Here is a 20,410-nt window from a genome sequence, read left to right as displayed (position 1 = left end):
GACAGATTTAGCTTATCGCGTTAAAAAAATGTTTTCCGATAGAGGAAATTTTTATAGTATACGCATTTACGCACGTTGCTATAAAAACATTTTAATTATACGCGATAATTATATCACGATCTAATAAGATTCGTATTTTCACTCGGTTGATTTAATATTGGAATATTGAATTTAATATTGAATATTAATATCGAAAAAAAAAAATTACACGTCGCGCAAAACGAATATTATGACAAGATACGAAGTGTTTACGATACTCTTCTAGATCACACGATGTGTAAAAAAAGGAAAGAAAAACGCTAGGTATCTTTGGATGTAAACCAAATCGATCGATCATGATTTACGAGAAAAAAAAGCTTTTCGATGAAGGTGTATGTATACCACAAAAAAAACTTCTTATTGTAAGTATTGCAATTAAAGGCAATGGGTATAATTGTACAAGAAATATATTATTATTTTATTATCACATAATATAGATATATCATTATCGTAGTTAGGATAAAATAGTACGTAAGCAATTTTCATTGTTACTTACATAAATATTGGAGGAGCTACAAGCTAAAATAAAACATTTAATACAAAAAGAAAAATTGTAATTCTCGTCTCTCTAATTCGTGTAAGTTTCACGGAAATCGCATGAGGTAGATCAAGATCTCGTCGGCGATTTCGCGATACGTTGCAAGATGACGAAACTGCGCGTATACCGGGTAGATAAACGTGAGTCGAGGGGACGAGGGTAGAAGGAGGGGGAGGAATGTGACGGCGGGAAGAGTTTCGGGTTAAAATTCCGTTGCCCCATTCGGGCATTTTCGCCGGGGGAGAGAGAGAGAGAAAGAGAGGAGAGGGTGGGGCGAGGGGGGAGGACGCGGTTCGGTGCGCCGCGTCGGGAGACCCGGGAGAGAGAAAAAATAGTTAAGAGGCTGGTACAGTAGAGGGCGGATGGGTGGGATGGGGACACCGGCTTGAGGGACAGGTGTCAACGATACACCGCGCGACGGGGGATCTCCTTCCTTTTGACAGCCGGCTGCGCGCGGAAAGGAAAAAAGAACGGCGATCCAGGCGAGCGCTCGAGCGCGGGTCACCCGGACGGTAAGCGTCATTTTACATCCGATTCCCGGCGTCTCTCGCGCCCTATGTCCCGCGGCAGAGGCCGACGAGCCGCACGCCAACGGCCATTTTCTCTCCCATGGAGAGAGCCTGGTGCGGTGGTGCGGCGGCCCCACGCCACGTATCGACTAAGTATCCGATGGAACGGAGTGGGATGGGGTGGGGAAGAGAGAGGGAGAGAGAGAGAGAGAGAAAGGGTGGCGTTTGCGTCTCGCCGCGTCGCGCGACCCCCATCCCCCTGACGATCGGCCACCCCTCCGCGACTATCTCCGTCGGTGGTTTTTTTTCTCGTCATCCATATCCTTCCTTTTTTCACGGCGCGTTCTCGCGCGAAGGGGGTGAGTCGTCTAGCCGTGGCGCGTCCTTGGCCGGCGGCGATCCGCCGTTTCAGCGAGCGTTAGCGAGTGTCTTACGCGGCGACGTGTTTTACACGTCACGAAGCAAGCCGGCGTATCGTCCGGATATATATTTCGCTGCGTGATATCCCGTTGTGACAGACGCTTGTGGTCGACGCGCAGCGCGGTGGCGTGTCTACCATCGCGCTTCCGTCTCTCGCTCTTTCCTTCTCTTTCTCCTTCTCTGTCTCTCTCTCTCTCTTTCTCTCCTCGATTCTGTCTCTATCCGGTGTCTTGTGTGCGTCTGTCTGTCGCGTGCGAGAAAAATCTGCCCCCGCACCACTCGTACTCTCTCTCGTGTGTCTGTCACGGGGATCCCCCTCCGAGGAAAGGATCCGGTACGGCGAGGAAACATGGGGAGAGGGACATCGTTGTGAGTAAATACCTCTACCGGACCTCTGTTGTAGACGATGTCGTTCGGCGCGACTTGACTTGTGATCGAGCTGCCAAGCGAGTCGGAGATGCCTCCCTCGGTGTTGAAAGATACATCGCGATGTATCCTTTTCGCGCAGAGAACGTTAGAGAAAGAGAGAGGCTGCTCGATGATCGGCGAAACGTCTAGTTTGGCGATCCCGTCTCTTGGCTCGCTCGAGACTCGAACTGTCAAACTCGATGATGAATTCGTTATTTTCTCCGCAGAACGTACATGTTTCCTAAAGTAACCTTTCGCACATCTCTTGTATTGAAGAAAAAAGTTCTTTTTTCTCATAAATGATTTTTTTCATCTCCTGTCCAGGTATATGATTTCCACTGACGATCTGCAATGAATTTCCCGCCGTTCGGAGGTCACTTCCCTACTACTATACCGAGTATTCATCAGTTCGCGACCGAAAGCTCCAGCGGTGCGGGCGCGCGTTACGCCAATCATTTTCCCAACCAGCCTCCGATCGGAGTGCCGGTTATGGGAAAGTACCGTCCCGAGAACAACGGCGTACAATCCGCTCAGTCGCAAGTGATGATGAACAATAAAACCAGCTATCCCAACAGTAATGTTCACCATTATCCAAATGTGCCGTACTCTCAAGCCCAATCGGTTCAACAACGGCCGGCCAATTCGCCTGGAATGCAAGAGAAACGCTCGTATCATCAGGTAATGTTATTTTTCATCCAATTAATATCTTTGAATTTAATAATTTAAATAAAAAAATAAGCAAGGTGCTAATTAAATATCCTAATTTATCACTACAAAAAGACAGCGCTCTAAATTGTAATGTACTGTTTACATTTTCCTCTGTTGCAGCAGTCCACGGAAACTATAAATCAACAAGATGTTTGTAATCTGCTTCAAGATAAAGATAAGAATAAAGAGAAAAAAGCTGAGGAACAGCGCAATGGAGAGACTACCACAAATGGTACGCAACAGGATTACACGATGCACCAACATCATCAACAACATGCTCATACTCAGACACCAGCCACTATGCCCGCTACGTGGCAGTCGCTTGCTACTCCTGGATCCACCGTAGCTGATTATCTCAGTCATTTGCCGGCTAGTACTTTACCACTGAGTTTACATCATTTTCTTAAATATTCTGCCGAAAGTATTAAAAAGGAATCCGAGATGGCTCAAACTACTTCGGTGGCTGTGGCGACTACAACGACACCCAACATAATGATGTCGCCGAATAATAAAAAGAAGAAAAAGAAGAAGACGCCAAAGGAAAAGAAACCGCGTCCAAAGCCTGGCGAAATTCGTTTAACGACAGCATTAGACGGCTCGACGTTGTACTGCTGTCCGGAATGCCATATGGCGTATCCGGAACGAGAATTGTTGGAGCAGCATCTTTTAGGTCATACCTTAGAAAGAAGATTTGTCTGTGACATATGTGGCGCTGGCTTAAAACGAAAAGATCATCTTACGCGTCATAAACAAAGCCACAATCCCGAGCGACCTTACGTTTGCACCGTTTGCTTGAAGGCTTTTAAGAGAAAGGAACAATTGACGTTACATTTTGTAATACATTCTGGAGAGAAACGACACGTGTGTACCGAATGCGGCAAAGGATTTTATCGGAAGGATCATTTACGGAAACATACCAGAAGTCACATCGCGAGAAGAGTGAAAGCTGAACTAAGTCAAAACGCCAGTAAGAAATCTGTCATGCGTGTTAAAGTCTGAACATGATATAATTTATAATGATTTTTTTGTCATATTACATTGTCAATTTTCTGTGCTTCAGGTACACAACAAAATCAACAGCAAAATAACGTTTCAAATATGCAAACGACAACTGTTTCGGCATCCTCTGTTCTTCCGGGCGGGCATCCGGGTTCTCTCCTGTCCTGAGCCCCGCCACCAGGGAACTTTCAAGTTCCCCATCCAAACAATATTCTTCATACGCATACTTCACATCATTCGCTGCATCATCATCATCTAACAGCGGTTAATGTGGCGCATCAATCGAGCATCACGCCACTCGCTACATCCGGTCATTATCAGTCGCACGAGCTTAGCTTTTTGGGACACGTTAAAGATTTCTGAGACGAGGAGAGAACCTCGACAAAGAGGTAACACCAAGATGCTAACCGATTGTCACTGTCTCGTCGTCGACGTGAGTAGTTCTGACTGACACATGATTTGGATTTAGTGAGTTTTATATAAACATATATATATTCATATTATTACGTGCTTCAAAGCTTCCATGTCTCATCTTGTTGATGCAACAAAGATGTATGATTACTCCTTTGATGAGATTTTATTTTATTTATTTATTTTTTTTTTCATTTTAATTTTTTTCACTTATACTTGCTCTGTCATTATTCATGATTTATAATTTGCTCATTGATCCAATATTGTTCTCGCTACAGAATTATATATCAATCAATACAGTAATGTATCAAATATAACACGGTGTACAATTATTAATTTAGTTTTAAAGAAACTTTATTGATTATAATTGGACACCCAATGTATATAATATAGCAACAATTTGCTAAAATGTATCTTTTTTAGAACAAAGAATGTTTTTTTTTTAAATATTAATATAAGGAATAAAGAGACATAGAAGCTATACACTCCTTATAGCACAAACAAAAGTACACATGTGGGAGAAAAATATTAATCTTCCACAAAAACTCTAGAGTAGACAAGTTTGACTACAAGTCAAAAATTCTTGCCATACATTGTGTACGACGAGAAAAAGAAGATATTTTTATGAAAAGTCAGTGTTAACGTAGATATTAAGCTGATTGATGAAAAAAGGGAGAGAGAGAGAGAGAGAGAAATTTAATATCTCTTAATTAAATCTCTTTTTCTTTCTTTGTTTTTTCTTTTCTCGCATCATCGTGTTTTAATCATTATTATTTCCGCGATGGTCGTGAATATGTTTTTATTATTTCTTGTTAAATGACATTACACAAGTGCAAATAGTGTAAAGGGAATGGAAATTACATACGCAGTTATATTCCTAATACATATAAATGTGGACGACAAATCGACCCACCGATTAGAAAACAGTCTTTCGTTTATTGAAAAAACAAATACTGAATTTTTTTAGTGTGCATATATATATATATATTGCGAAAGGTTATCTAAAGCATCTTTTAGTATGCATGTATATCGATGTATAATTTATATTAAATTATAATAAAAATTTTTGGTTATGCCCTCTCTATGAAAAAAGTGGCAAATTAGCATAGCAATATTTCGCGATTGACAAAAATTATTCGTTTTTATTAAAACTTTTTGTTTCCTTTATATATTAGTTGACAGTATTTTATATTTTACGATATAGTGTTCTAAATTTTTACTTTTATATTGTATGTATACATATGCACAATTTTATGTACGCGAGTTCTTGACCAATAGGTTTGAGACAAACGCGTCGTTACTTTCCTTTACGACTTATACCGAACACTTGTCACGGAAGCTTAATTAGATTTATAATTTTTTTAGATGACTTTTTTTTATATTGTTTTTATACATTTTCGTTGGACCTCTTATATTCGTTACATTCGTTGAGTACTGATTATATATATAAGATTTATTTTATAGGTTCGGCATATATATATATATATATATATATATATATATATATATATATATATGTATATTATGATTTTTTTTTCGATTATATAAACTAGTTTTTTTAATGTTTATATTTATCCATAATCGCGGCGCGCGCAAATCTTCACAGACTGTGATTGTTTTCGACAGAGAGAGGATATTTGCTGTAATGGTCAGACTGCGTTTTATACTTTGATTTTTATCTCTTTAGTCTTAATGTACGTGCCATCGTTTTTTAAACTCATCCTTCTCAATTTTTCTCTTGCCATACTGACAGGTATTTGTTTTATAGTCATATAGATACCGTCGTGAATATATATATATATATATATATATAGAAATAAATATATTTTTTTTATTATTACCATGTACTATCTCATCGTTGTGTCATCATTTTTTATTATCAGCATTATCATTATTGTTATTATTATAATTATTATTATTTATCTCGTATGTCTGTAAGTATTATCATAAAATAATGTCTACATATTATATAAATATGCATACTACAACGTAAAATGTTAGAAATATGATGAGATCTTATTGTAGGAATTTCAAATATCCATTCTTATTTATTCGATAGGAATTTTTATCTATTTTTTATCTGTTGAAACATAAATATTACTGTTTTATCACTTACATACATTGATGGACATTGTGACAAAAATAATTTTTTATGTATTTTTTATAATTTTATCTTATTAAATGTGTGTTACGTCTTTTCTGCTATTGTTATGTTGTGCTTTACATTCCTTATTAAAAACATACAATACTCTTTCTATGGCAAGTGTCCAGTTAACGTAGATATTACGCTTATTTTTCCCTCGTAGATATTCATTATAATAACTATAAAATAATTTTTTTTCTATCTCTAGATTTTTATTTATCTTTTCACATCATATCTCTAGCATAAAACGTTTTGAGTAACACAGAAAATTCAGGTTTTGTCAGACCTCAAGTATAATGATATACTAAAATTATTACATACATGGATATATATACATGTATACTATAAAAGCCATATGTAAGAGATCAATTTATATTAAAATATTTCATATTGTCATGTATACTTGTAACTATCGAGACAGAGAATATGTCTTAAATTATACGTTAGTGTATAAGTTTGTATACAAAATATATTATAACATAAGATAGGAGCAGAAAAAGAAAAAAAGGCAAAGAATTGTATACAAGATGTATCAAGAATGTCGCGCACTTTCTTCTTATGCAGATACAACCTTAAGAGATATACAATTTTCTGAAGTGCAAAAATATTCACGATAATTTTCGAGATGCAAGTAACTGAAAGGAAATAAAGATCTAATGTTAGAATTTATTATTCAGTATATATGCTAGATAATGTAAATTTTAACGATATTTTGAATGTAGACTTTATTTCTCAAGGTGTTAAAGATTGATTAAGGAGATATATCGGATTAATTTTGTAAATTTTTAAGGTGTTCTAATTATGAGAAAGTGCAAAATTTTTCATGCATCTTTTATATGGGAGAGAAAGAATATATACGCAAACGTCGATATAAGTCTTGAGGAAAGTAATCTGTTTTTTACAGTGGTAGGTGGACTATGCAAATAATGGTAAAAGATAAGAAGAATAGCTTTACGAGATTTATAAGAGAAAGGATGGAAAAAAGTATGTGAATATTGAAAGAGAGAGAGCAGCAGATATTTCCAAAGTTCGACATATGTCTTCGACTGTTCAAACAAATGAGTGGCTCAAGAAGATCTATTTTGAAGGCTAGCTAAAAGAACCTATTAAAAGAACCTATTACCATCCTCGACGAGGCGAACAGTTGATTCTTGACGAGTTAAAGAACCGACCGTTTCGTCGTCGAGCTATATAGAGTAGTAATGTTCCTGTAGAAAAAGGAAAGATAATAGTTGATGCGTTTCTAAAGAAGAGAGAAATACTTTTCCGGTGCCTTTGTATTGCGCTGGATTTTCCGCACCTATATAGTTTTCCATCGTAAAGTTTAAGATCTAAAGAGCGGCGCGTTGTGCCTCTCTGTTTTCGAAACTACATGTATGTACACTTGTCCGCCTTCACGTCGTTCGAGCAGCCATTTTTCATTATTTTTATATCGCTTTTCTTATTATTTTAATATCTTATCCGAAATAATTTCAGTGAATATATATTCAGTGATATGCCATGATATTGTGATTTGATAAAGTACACGTTTCTTTCTCAAGATAAGGAGAATATTTCGTTTAATTTCTTGAGATAGAATCAGAAGAGTGATTCGATTAGGGGGACAAAAAATATGTATATATAAATATACAAATTGGATTTATTTTTGTCACATAAAATATTCGAATAATATTTTAAGGAGGATGATTCTTATTTCATTTATGTTTTTGTTGTATTCTAGAAAGTATATAATTTTACTGAATTTATTGAATTTATTTTGGACATAACAGAGAAAATGATTGGGACTAATTAAAGAATATCGTTATTCCTGAAGTGTGTCAGGCGCGCTCGTTCGGTTTCGATCAAACTGGAGATATCGGTTAAACTTGATTCTCCTTCATCTTGATTAATTAGAAGCGATCAATTAAAAGTATATGGATTTTATAGAAAATATACTAATAATAATATAGAATATAACTAATAATAATTCATAGTAATAATAATAATCATAATAATAATAATATTAATAACAGCAACAACAACAACAATAATAATAATAATAATAATAATAATAATATTAGTAATGCTAATAATAATAATAATAATAATATTAATAACAATAATGATAACAATAAGATTAGTAGAAGCAACACGGAGAAAACAAGATCCGATTCTCTTACGACGCGCTTTATATATATATATAGTTTTATGCGAAACCCCAGAAAGCTGTAAGCAACTTTGTGAGTCGGCAACGACTTTCATTCGACGACGAATCATATATATGTAGATTTTCTCTTTTTATGTTTTTATAATTATATATATGATAATTTCATAATTCCTTGAAGTAGAGAGTATAAATAAGCTCCGTTTTATCTTTAATAATCTTTTGTAATCGTTGCTCGAAATGAAAATGGTTCTATACGATAAACTTTTTTTGCAAATGTACTTATACTTGCAAGGCAATGTCCTCTGTTCTTATCTACTCATTCGTTCCGAGCAGCGAATATACCGTTGAACGGTAGAGATACTGTAAAGGCGACTTTGTAAATTTGTAATCGGACATCAAAGTTGGCTACTCGACGAAAGGGTAGTGGAAAAATCTAAAGAGAGCTCGACACCTCGATGTAACACGAATGTGAGGTCTCTCAGGAGCAGTGATGGCAATGAAAACCATATTTTTCTATATACGCAGTGTCCCGGGACTTTCCATTATCTGTATTAAATCTGTAGAGCAAAAAAGAAGAAGCGAATCTGACCCATGTCTTGTCGCAAGACGCAAAAGTATACCTCGAGTGCGAATGTAATTGTCAATTGGTTCATGCAAAACGAAAAAGTTAGTTAAATATGTTATTGTATATGTTAAGTATGTTATTTCTTCTTTTATTTTTATCATAAAAATTGTCTTTCGTTTTTTTTCCCTTGTCTGCGACATTTGTTGCGGAATACAGAGTACAAGCTTCATCCATAGATTTTGCATGAACCAAAACGTACGTCGCTATCGTGCGAAGAATCTCCAACGGGGAGACTATGATTTAGTCTTTTTGTTTTCTTTTTGCCTTAATTTCGATCCAACACCTTGTCGCGTGCGTGCTAGGAATGTACGTGTCATACATATGTATGATTAACAGAATTCTCGACAAATATACGTTAACAGGCGATTGATGACGGAAAGACATACAAATTCCTCGACATAGTACAAACGCTCAGATTCTTCTTGTTTTCCCTTCGGATAGATTAGAATGCAATGCGTGGCACGGGATGCGTGTGTAACTAATATATGAGAGTGAAATAATAACCGGCTGACCTCGAATTCTTTCTCGTTCAATGTAGTCTTTGCGCGGGGACAAATCTTTTCCGGATGACGTGAGATTTGTATATTTGTATCGCGCGATTAGGATTAAATCGGGATGGATGATAATTTTATATAATTGGACTAGGCGAGTCTTCTACAAGTGCAATAATGTCCAGACGTTGGAGTCAGTGCCTCCATTTAGTCTGTTTTTGAAACAAAAATTTCAAATGCAATTAGAAATTGTCTCGTCTTTTTTAGATTTATTTATTACTTATTAAAGACTTTATTTTCTATATATACAAGTATGTTTATAGATGGACGCTGAAATTTTTTATAATTAAATGTACGGATCGATTTCGAGGGCTTCCGGTGATAAATTATTTACATAGCACTGACGGCTGCATCACATTTTGCCTAATTCAAGCAATTTTTTTCGTTTATATTTATATAATCTGTAAGCTTATATTCTTCGATTATCTCCAGTTTTCAGCTGAATTTGTACCGCAGTCTTCCAAGGTACAAAAAATAACCGGGTTATTCGTCGTGCGTGAATCAAAAACTGATAAAAGAGCACAGTGAGAGGACATATAGAAAGAGAAGAAACAAAAGGACGAGATAAATGTGTGTTAAAAAAAAGACAAGTGTATAATTAAGCGATCCCTCTGATGATGTCAACGTTTTATTTTTATATAGAACGCTTAAAATGTCTGATGTCGATTTTGAGAACGCGAGACGAGAAAATTGAATGAGCAAAAGGTGAAAGAGCGAGTGTGAATAATAATAACAAAAAAAAAAAGAGAAAAATATTTAGAGAGACGTAGATGTGTATTAGATGCTGATAAACTTAGGCCGCGAGAAGAGTGAAAATTTACAATTTGCGCGCGTTTCTAAGATACTTCGGATAAAAAAAATATGCTTCATGTATAATATATCCTATATGTTATACCACATTCTATGTATACACATATACCTATATACATAGATATGCATCCACAAAAATGCGGTGAGACGTATATCTTTTCTTACAATTATTTATATATCTAAATATCTATATAAATTGTAAGAAAAGTCATACATATATCGGAAGATCTTTCATTTGTTCGGAGTTTATTACCCGAAAAAGAATCTACTCTCTCTCTCTATCCCTATCCCGCGTGTCACTTCTCTGTTTTTCTTTTCCTCCATTCTTGCGAGAGAATGAGAGATTGTCGATCAACTTGAGTATGCGTTTTTGCATTTCCAATGACTGTATCATACATATAAACGAGGTAGATATTTTTATATATATAATAATCATTTATTAATTTATAATTAAGACTCACTGCGGTTGATAACACACAATACTCTATCCTTTTCACTTTTTCTTTTATCTTAGACCGTACTCTTATATTCCACGCATTGTTTGTGTGTGTGTACAAGAGCGCAACTTGACAGTATAATAAGAGAATGCCAATAAAATACCATGAATTTTCATAACAAGTACAACAAATTTATATATATAAAGCCCGACTCATGCACGCGCCTATAATGCACGTATATTATTGTGTTGGAAATGGAAGAATCGACATTATGTATATTTTGTGCCTTTTCGGGACAGGACGCAACATTTGAATATCTTTTCTGCAAATTTGCTGCAACGAAAAATGCAGAAATCATATACATTAACGAGATTTCGATACACGTCAATTTTTTTTCAACGATGCTAAAACGGGGGGTACAAACCATCCTTTCAAGTAACAATAAATTATTTCTACAGATATGCATCAGTGAATCCATGTAGATGTCTTTATATCTTGCTATCGCATATTCTCTCATAATGCTCTTCTAATTTTGTTACAATTGCAAATACTACTAATGCGTTTTATTACATTATTAATCGCCGCACAAAGATTTAGCCAGGATTTATATTCCGTATATTCGATGGAAATGTTTAATAATCCACAAAAAAAATATAAAAATTGCAGATTTTTATTTCTACAATATTACCGCTTTACAATATTACTGTTAGTCTTTCAATTTGATGAAGACTGTTTTGTTTCTCTATTTTAAACGCAAAAGAAAAAAAAGCTAGAAAATTTGGGAATCGTGTTATTGCATTGTATTGCCAAGTATATTGGTATTATAATTTTTTTTCGTTATGCAACTGTCACCAATATTATATAAGATCTAACGCGCTTCACGATGTCATAATCAGTTTCTATTGTCTTCTAACGCCTAGTTAAATTTATATATTTCTCAACGCAACAAAGAGACTATCATTTCTGGATAACAAACAGCAATGAAGAGCAATCTCGAAACAAGATTAAAGCTTAAATCTATTTAAAACGATCAGTCTAATAAAATAATCTATGTTCTGGCTGATTATGTCATACATATGCGTGATTTATAAAAACATTCATCATCGGATTTACAATCTTATGCAAAAAAACTAATTTTTTGTTCAAATATATAATGCTATATAAAAAAGATTGTTGATAATAATAATTATTCCGAATTTCAACGCAAACTTATGCAAATTCAAAAGATTTCAACAGGTACATTCTTAATCAACCTTGTACACGTACAGTGTATTATAAAGGATATTATAAAATTGATAACATTATCGTAATCTTGCCTACTTATTGACAAAGTACATAGTAATAAGATACACTCCCTTAGGAACATGGATTCTTATATTAACAATTATTTTCGATTATTCCGCAAAGTTAAGTATGTTAGATAAAGCTCATTAAATTCGTATTAAATCTTAATTAAGAATTAAATCATCGAAATAGACCTCGGTTTATAGACGGAGATGAGAATATATGTTACACGCCGTTATAGCTAATAAAACTAAGTCCGCAAAATTGAAAATGGAGGAGGTCCCGCCTGTCTCATCATCATTGCAAAACTACTTAGTCCTTCATCGCTCGGTTGTTGATCGTTCTGATTGTTTTGCGATATATTTAAATGCTTGCTTCGACCGCTATTATGACTTTGCAAATGCTTCTTCAAATGGTCTTTTCGATAGAAAGCTTTGCCACACTCTGTACAAATTTGATTCTTGCTACCTGAATGAGTGATCATATGACGCGCCAAGTGTTCGTTACGTTTAAATGCTTTACAACACATATTACATTGATAAGGCCTATCTTTATTGTGACCTTGCTTGTGACGATCCAAGTGCTCCTTTCGTTTTAAGCTCGCCCCACAAATATCACAGATATGTGGTCTCTGTTTATGATCTTCCAGATGTTCGTGAAGCGCCTCCCGATCTTCAAATCTATAGGCGCACTCGGGGCAATGATAAATCAACATACCTTGCAAGAAAAAAATATGTATATTTCATCAAATTATCGAAATTTATTGTGTGAGACTCACAAAGATTTTTTTCAATAAATATTCCATCATATTATTATAAAAGATATGAAGAAAATTGCCTTAATATAACATAACTCACCATTAATATGTTGCGGTTCAATCTCAAATTCAATTTTTGGTCTTACTGCTTGACAACTATGCGTAGAATTATTACTGTTGTCTTCATATTTAGTTACGTATGGTAAACCTAGTGTACTAGAACAACGTGCTAAGTATTCAGAAGTAAGCCTAAAATCAATCTGTAGAGGATCTGTCATGGTCGCAGCATCAACTTTCTGCACAGTTTGTGTGCCAGATGATTGCTGTGAGATTTGCGGACAAAGCTCTTTGGTACCGCACAAGTTGTTTTCATTCCTATTCTCATCAGTCTGTTGAAAGTGTTGTGGCTGATGACCAGAGTATGTATATCCAGTCATGCTGGGTCGAGTATGCTGATGGGCATGAGTGTTTGGTGAATATTTCACGTTTCGTGAATCGTAAGCCATGATATTGTGCAAACAGCTGTTGCAGAGGCCCTGATATATCCGTTACAAAACTTTAGTCGCTCGTTCGATATCTATGGTGTCTGTAGTATTTACAACATCCACAGGGTCGCCTTGAAAGTAAAAGTAAAAAGAACGAGAAGTTAAAAGGCGACAATCTCACTATGATATATGTGATAGCATTGGAAAAAAAGTGCGTCTTACTTTACGATGGACATCATTGTAGAAAAAATGATCGCATCCTGCTGCGTTGTTTTTATCATGCTCATCGCGTCGTTTCTCCGGCGAGGCAGATATATCGGCATCGCCGATCAATCGTCAGCCGAGTATAAACCTCGATCGGATGATGTTTCTTATCTGCGATTACGTTTCATGCCGGATAAAGATTATGCTGATGAGCCTGCGAAATCTGCGATTATCTTGCGAAATGAGTGATACGAGTAAATCGATTACGATCGATACAGAACAAGAGGACGATCTCAACTTCAAATCCCTTTCAACGCTCTCAGTGCTCTCACCTTCGTACGCTAATCTCACGATATGTATGTGTGGACCGAACGCTGCGAGCCTATCCGTTTGTATCGGTTGTGCCGGCCATCTTTACGCATCAGCTGCGCTGCACTGTCAGCAGCTGCGCGGGGGGGACCGAAGCGCGCGAACGAGACTGCGCTGCTACCGCAGAGATGTTAAAAGAAAAACCGCTTTTTTCTTTTTCTCTGATGAAAAAAAATGTTTTTTTTTCATCGAAAAAAAATTAATTTCGTTTTTTCTTATCATTTTTTTAAATGCAACATTACTTTTCTTCATTTTTTTTGCTAATACAACAAAAGGAAATCTTTTCTCTCTCTTTAAAGTCCTTGCGTTTTAATTTATCTTTTTCCGAAGATGATTTTAATGGATTAATTAAACTTTTGTGGCAAGTTACAGCCAAGTACAATATGATTCGAGCGATTTTTGAATGTGTAACAAAAAATTTTAATATGCATTTTAATTGAAAAGTAACTGATTTGTTATATTTGATAACCGTTTATTAGATTTATTATGTTTGATAATCATGATAAACGCGAAGGTTCCATTAAAATTATATTAAAAAATAAAATAAAATAAATACCAAACCCATACAGCGCAAACCAGTGTTGTTACATTGCAGCAATATTGCTGCAATGTAATAACAATGGTCTGTGTTGTATGGGAAGTCTCTTACAATCGGCTTCCTCTATTCATTCGCATAAATATAATAATATATTAATTTTGAATTTATAAAACATTTATGAATTACGAATAGATAGAGGAAATCGATTGTAAAAAATTTTGGTATTTTTAAATAATAATAAAGATATTTAATAAAACATATATAAAAACAAAATCCTAAAAATAACGAGGTATGTGTTTTTTTCACAAAAATCATATTTTATGAAGAAAAAACATTTTTTTCTACCTACATCTCTACATGTTACACTATATATATTATTACTATTAAATTACATAATAATTCTCCAAAGGAAAAAATCTGTCGAACTTTAAAAACTCTCTATACAAATTGGTTTAGTTTACAAACGAATAACGAATGTACAAATTCTTATAAGTAATTATAATCAAAAGTTTATATCGTTTAGTAAAATGCAGCATATACATATATATATATATATATATATATATATATATATATATATATACTATTTAATAGTTAAAAAATCAGAATATATCGAATCAAGAGATCTATATTGGTTTTAATACATTTTTTTCTCTCTATTGTATTCTCTCTCCTTTATTTTATTTTGTCACTTTTCCTTAATTGTTGCAGTCTTAAATAGAAGAAAAAGTACATGTTAATAATATACTAATTTTCTTGCGTTTATTTCTAAATCATGCACGATTTTAGACCAGCTATGACCTCAATTTTTTGATTAAATTTGTTTCAATTATGCGTAACTAGAATAAAGAAAAATAAAGAAAGCGAGAAGGGTACAAAGATACAAAGAAATAATTAAATATTATTAAAATTCGGTGTAGCTGTAGATTCTTTAAACTTAAATATGCACAAATTCCGATAATGCTTTTACAAATTATTTACTGTACTCGATTTGCCTGTTGGGAGGGAAGACGGAATTCCTCTCGAGGAAACTTTGGCAAGAGAATTTTCCATTCGACTGATCAATTTCTGAAAAGTATTCCTCTTGGTTACGCCGTTTCCTTCAGAGGGATCCTCGATCTCCTCACACTCGTTCGAGCTACTTCGTCTATTCGTCTCGATGGAATCGCTTGCTCGCGACTTTCTGTTCACAGCAAACCGATTCCACGATTTCTTGTCGGAGTTGATTGTCGATTTCGACGCGTCCTCGTTCGTGTCCTTTTTCTCGCTAATGTCTCTTTGTCGCGTAGTGAAATCCACCCACAATGCTATATCATCGTACAAATCTTCGTTCTGCATCCCCGCGATGTCGCGGATGCACAGATCGCTCCTCGGCGACTGATAATGCTCGATCTCTTCCTGGGGAGGGTCATCGCCATTCGTCTCCAATTTCGTATTTGCATTACTTATAGTTTCTTTTGTCTTCACACTCGACTCCTGCATCGATCGCAGGCTCGCTTGCTATGAAAAGAAGATTCTAATTAAGTGTTGATCGATTAAGAAATTGCCAATTAACGTATTACGAGAAGGGAAAGTAATACCTGATTTTTGTATTGTTCTCGACAGCTACTGACATCATCGTAAAATTCCTCGCCTTGTTCGGGATCATTTGGAGTTGTCGATTTTATGTAAACTGGCTTAGGTGGAGGAGGACAGTGGTATTCCGACAATTCTTGTTCTTCGTTCATTAAAGATTTACAATTCGGGGTCAAATCGGACGCGTCGTCATAAGTAGGCATTTCTTCCTTGGTCGAGGACGGCGGTGGACTCGATGAAGCTTTGCCCTTATATCTCTTATCCTTGTTTGATTCTCTTCTACTTAGGACTCTATTCAGAAAGGATTTTTTTTGCGCAGATTTACTCGATATTTCAGTCTGATCCTTTGCACGATCTTTGGCGAATTTCTCGTATGGAACTAAATTCTGCATCGAAACAGTAAAGAAAGTTATTGAGTTAATTATTGGAATATAACTGATATATTTGCGCGATTTTTCATCAAAAATTATTATTTTTCCAAGCGTAAATTACTCGATGGAAAAGAGAGAATTTATATTTGCAATGAACAGTAAATAAATGTTAGTATAACGACGACGAATTAGTAATAATGACAAGTGCATTTAAATGAAATAAAGAACAAAAGGTAAAATTGCTTCGCATTTGCAAAAATGACATATCGAAATTTTAATTATTAAAACATTAATTTTTTGATTGTCTTATTTCTTTTTAATTTTTAATTATTTTATATAATTTTTTAATTTTTTAATTTATTCTTCCTTTTTCATTAATAATGAACATACAATTTTTTAAAATACCTCTAATTTCATCAAAATAGATAGTCACTTTAGGAACACTCTGTATAATAGAAGAGCATAGTGACTTACTTCTATATCATCATAAAGCTCTTCCTTTTGTTCTTCACCATTGCCGATGGAACAATCGTGATTCTGCCGTTCGCTGTTCGCATTGATAGCATTGATTCGCGAAAGGGCGACGATATCATCGTACATTTCTTCGGATGGTATCGTGTCACGAGAGCGACTGATCTGTTTTTCCCGTATCTGTCCATTTTCTTCCTGCATTTGTCCTTCGTTATTATTTTCTCTTACTTCTTTCGCGCAAATATCATCGTATCCGACAGTTTCCTGCTTCTTATTGATCCGTTTTTTCTTCGATAACACCATATTCTGATAACACGTTTTGTTCTTCAAATCTTCGATCTTGTGATAAATGTCATCGTCGTCATCGTCATCCTCGACGGCCGCTTTGTATAAAGGTATCGCGTCGCCGTCAGGAGGTAAAGAGGGTAATCTCCGCGGTATCCGGGCAGGTAACGGAGGCGGGTTCTCGACCTTGTTTTTTTGCTCGACCTCTTCATCTTTACTCGCCGATTCGGCCTTGATCGTTGGTTTGTCGACGACAATCGACTCTCCTGCGTCTCGATATCGGATCGCGGCCTCGTTGGGAGATATGGGGGTTTCTTCGTTGACGAGGGTTCGGTTTTCGTGAACTTCCGTTTTGCTCTTCGTGCTCTTCGCGCAACCCACCTCACAGATCTTGGCTATCCATTGCTCCATGTCCTTCGGCGTCCTCGCGATGAAGCGTAACGTCTCGTTCCCTGGACGGTACATCTCGAAGGCGGACTCGCTCTTCTGTCGGTCGCGGGGTATCAAATTTGGCGCCGGTCGGGCCATGTATCCGCGAATCGGGTAAATCACGTAGGGTCGGTTTTGCCGTTCGTTTCGGTAGATGAGCAAATGCGACCCGATGAGCGCGATCCAGCAAGCCCGGCTCTCCGACAGAAACAGCTTCCTCTCTTCCTTCTTGTAAAGCGGACCGCACTTGTGACATTTACTTTTGATCTGTATCGCAGATAGGTTCTTGTAGATCTTGATTAACTTTTGACCCTCGTCTGTTTCGTCTTCGTTCTGCTCGGGACAATCGTTCTGATCGACACTTTGACCTTCGTTTTCGAAGGTCTCGTAATAATCTTGATGATTCTGCTTCTTGGGAGATTCTTCCATTCCTACGTATTCCTCCAAGTCGCCTTCGCTCTTCCTTAACAATAAACTTTTCGGACCGGAGTTCATATCTAGATAAGGTTCTGGAGAATCTCTCTCTCGAGTCATCGTTGTGGTACTTAGAGTCTCCCTCGAGCGCACCAACAGCTTCTCTCGCAGACTCTCCAGCGTAAGAGGAAGTTGCGCGTCGCGAAGGCATTCCAAAAATGTTATCACTTCTATCGAGACAACATTTTATAAGAATAAGAGCTGAATTCAGGTAAATATATGATATATTTGAAGTAAAGAGAAGTATAAACAGTTTCTACATTTATATTAGAGTCTCTTGTCGAGATACGTACCGCGCAATACGTCGCTGATGTTCGTGTCCATTTCCATATTGCTGGTGTATTTCGATGCTATTTCTGAGCAAAATTTGCGCCAACTTGGACAAGTTTGAAATTTCCCATTGAGAGAATCTACAATACGAATTCGATCGATTTATCCATCATTTCTCCGCGGGCTCCTCTTTCTAGAATATCATAATTATAATTATAATAAATATATGCAGGATGTTCAGCGATCCGCACAATTTTCAAGATACTTCCCGCAATTTAAAAAAAAGTCATAAAGTGAATTTTCATCTGGCTGCGACATGTAATAAAAAAGTTTGAAAACAAAAATATTTTTCGTGAAGAAGTCAATTATTTTGAATTTTTTAAATAACACTATACAATTTTTTTCATAATTTTTTCATTATAGGGGTTTGAAGATAAATGCAATGCATTTTATGAAAAAATTTTTTCAAATTTTTTTTGTATTTGTTGTATATCCTGCATAAAACAGAAAATTTAGCTTATGCCTTTTTTAAATTGTCAGAAGTATCTCAAAAATTGTGCTGACCATTACTCTGAACACTCTGTATGCATTTATTTGCTTAATATTGATGGTTGATATCTTCAGTGTTGACGATAGTCACATCCTTACAGGATGTATTATGAGATACGGTCGCTGCAGATAAAGCTTTATCAAACATTTGAATACTATTCATTCTTACAAATTATAGTATCTCGCGTATACATATTTTCGATCAAAAAAATAATTTTGCTTACTTTCTAGTCCATTTTTTTTTACAAATTTATCATTGAATTTGTATTTTTATTTTTAACGGTGTGTCGATTAATTTTTTAATACGATTATATTCTAGTACGATTCGCATCGCGAGAAGAGAGAATACAATTTGCGAGACATTTGCGTGTTTAGAAATAGAGAATATGTATGATCTACTTTACACCGTGCTAAATACCCGGCATAATCAAGACACAGCGTCATCAAAGTCACTTCGATTGAATTATTGCTATTTTCTCGGGCGAGGAATTTCTCGAGTGTCTTGACGGATGACGCGTCGCCGAGGTTCGCCCGCGGAATTTTATTAACTTTGTTAGCATTTGTCTGCCTTAAATTACTTGTCCGCGACTTTCCGGCACCGCCCCTCCCAGTTTGTCTTTATAACTTGGAAAGAAGAACACGTCAACGTTTAATCTTTAAATGTCAAACTTTTAATTAAATACATCGAAATCAGAAGCAAAATTACATCCTGAGGCACCTTGCGGAAAAAAAAGGACACGATACCTGCCAGAGAATTTCAAGCTGATTGTCCGAGACTTAATCGACGATCGCGGATCGAAGAGATTTTTTTAGTAACGTGTCGCCTGTCACGTATTGTAAGGAAGACGAAGAGAGAGATGAACAGAGATAAACGGTGTAAATGATCGACCGATCCGATATCTCCGAGCGAGACTAGACTGTCGCCTCGTTAGAATTCAATTAGCGCGACGTGACACGTGCGAGAGACATAAGGCGACTCCCGCCGAGACGTTCGCGCAGCTTCGTCCTCGCCCTCCGCGTTGACTCCTCGCTTCTCCTACGCCTCTTTCATGATCTGACTCATTCATCGTCTCTCCTGCTTGTCATTTCCCCGGCCTTCGTTGCGCCTTCATGCCCTCTCGTTTAGAACGGTCATCGGTTGGAATTGATCGTTTCTGCCGACCAAGTAAACAACGAAATTGTACTCCCTCCTTTTCCCTCTTGCTCCATCTTATTGGGTTCATAGATGACCTAAGGCTGTGGAAAATCTTGTCGTATTTGTTGAAAATCAATTTTTGCGTCGCAGGAAAATAGAGAGAAAAACAACGTAATTAGTTGCATAAATGATCCTGTTAAATATATGCGCGCATATCTTTTAAAAGTGATCGAGATATCTCACGTAATGTGGACTTTGCAATTGTGATTCAATATGAGATATTAAAGAAACACAAAATAACATTATTGTAAAAGTCTAGTTTTATTTTATATTATATTATTTTATTTTATATTATAATATTTTATATTATATTAATTTTACATGTTAATTTTATACGAAAATAGATATATATTACGTTAATATATTACTAATAAAATATTTTTGGATGTCAAAGAGAAATTGCTTTTGTA

The 20,410-nt window shown here is 35.9% G+C and overlaps 3 protein-coding genes across 14 annotated transcripts; 1 reads left to right on the top strand and 2 right to left on the bottom strand.

Moving 5' to 3' along the window:
* Positions 1–912: 912 nt before the first annotated feature.
* LOC105251918 (zinc finger and BTB domain-containing protein 49-like) lies at positions 913–7,802 on the top strand. 6 transcript variants are annotated; one of them, XR_003123013.1, is made up of 5 exons: positions 1,328–1,875; positions 2,239–2,592; positions 2,743–3,589; positions 3,683–4,054; positions 7,080–7,802. XR_003123013.1 is itself a non-coding variant. In XM_011259031.3 (4 exons), the coding sequence occupies exons 2-4, from the start codon at positions 2,266–2,268 to the stop codon at positions 3,787–3,789; spliced, it is 1,281 nt and encodes a 426-aa protein (XP_011257333.1). In that variant the 5' UTR covers positions 913–1,089; positions 2,239–2,265; the 3' UTR covers positions 3,790–4,210. The 6 variants fall into 6 exon arrangements, 4 of the variants coding, with proteins under 4 accessions (XP_011257333.1, XP_011257332.1, XP_019883303.1 ...); XR_003123012.1 differs by having other exon boundaries at positions 3,683–4,089; XM_011259031.3 differs by lacking the exons at positions 1,328–1,875; positions 7,080–7,802 and adding an exon at positions 913–1,089 and having other exon boundaries at positions 3,683–4,210.
* A 4,183-nt stretch (positions 7,803–11,985) lies between these two features.
* Positions 11,986–13,898, bottom strand: LOC105251919 (RB-associated KRAB zinc finger protein). Of its 2 annotated transcripts, XM_011259034.3 has the most exons (4): positions 13,807–13,895; positions 13,493–13,688; positions 12,886–13,401; positions 11,986–12,745 (listed from the first exon to the last, which is right to left on the bottom strand). In XM_011259034.3, the coding sequence occupies exons 3-4, from the start codon at positions 13,289–13,291 to the stop codon at positions 12,279–12,281; spliced, it is 873 nt and encodes a 290-aa protein (XP_011257336.1). In that variant the 5' UTR covers positions 13,292–13,401; positions 13,493–13,688; positions 13,807–13,895; the 3' UTR covers positions 11,986–12,278. The 2 variants fall into 2 exon arrangements, with proteins under 2 accessions (XP_011257336.1, XP_011257335.1); XM_011259033.3 differs by having other exon boundaries at positions 13,493–13,898.
* A 1,108-nt stretch (positions 13,899–15,006) lies between these two features.
* On the bottom strand, positions 15,007–19,799 carry LOC105251916. 6 transcript variants are annotated; one of them, XM_025410281.1, is made up of 6 exons: positions 19,550–19,799; positions 18,821–18,928; positions 18,280–18,449; positions 16,802–18,156; positions 15,962–16,342; positions 15,007–15,881 (listed from the first exon to the last, which is right to left on the bottom strand). In XM_025410281.1, exons 3-6 carry the CDS (start codon positions 18,314–18,316, stop codon positions 15,348–15,350), a joined length of 2,307 nt encoding a protein of 768 aa, XP_025266066.1. In that variant the 5' UTR covers positions 18,317–18,449; positions 18,821–18,928; positions 19,550–19,799; the 3' UTR covers positions 15,007–15,347. The 6 variants fall into 6 exon arrangements, with proteins under 6 accessions (XP_025266066.1, XP_011257328.1, XP_025266065.1 ...); XM_011259026.2 differs by having other exon boundaries at positions 18,280–18,396; XM_025410280.1 differs by lacking the exon at positions 18,821–18,928.
* Positions 19,800–20,410: the final 611 nt, after the last annotated feature.

The sequence above is a fragment of the Camponotus floridanus genome, unplaced genomic scaffold, assembly GCF_003227725.1.
Source record: "Camponotus floridanus strain SB8 unplaced genomic scaffold, Cflo_v7.5 scaffold301, whole genome shotgun sequence".
NCBI lineage: Eukaryota > Metazoa > Arthropoda > Insecta > Hymenoptera > Formicidae > Camponotus > Camponotus floridanus.
This window is presented reverse-complemented; position numbering and strand designations above follow the sequence as displayed.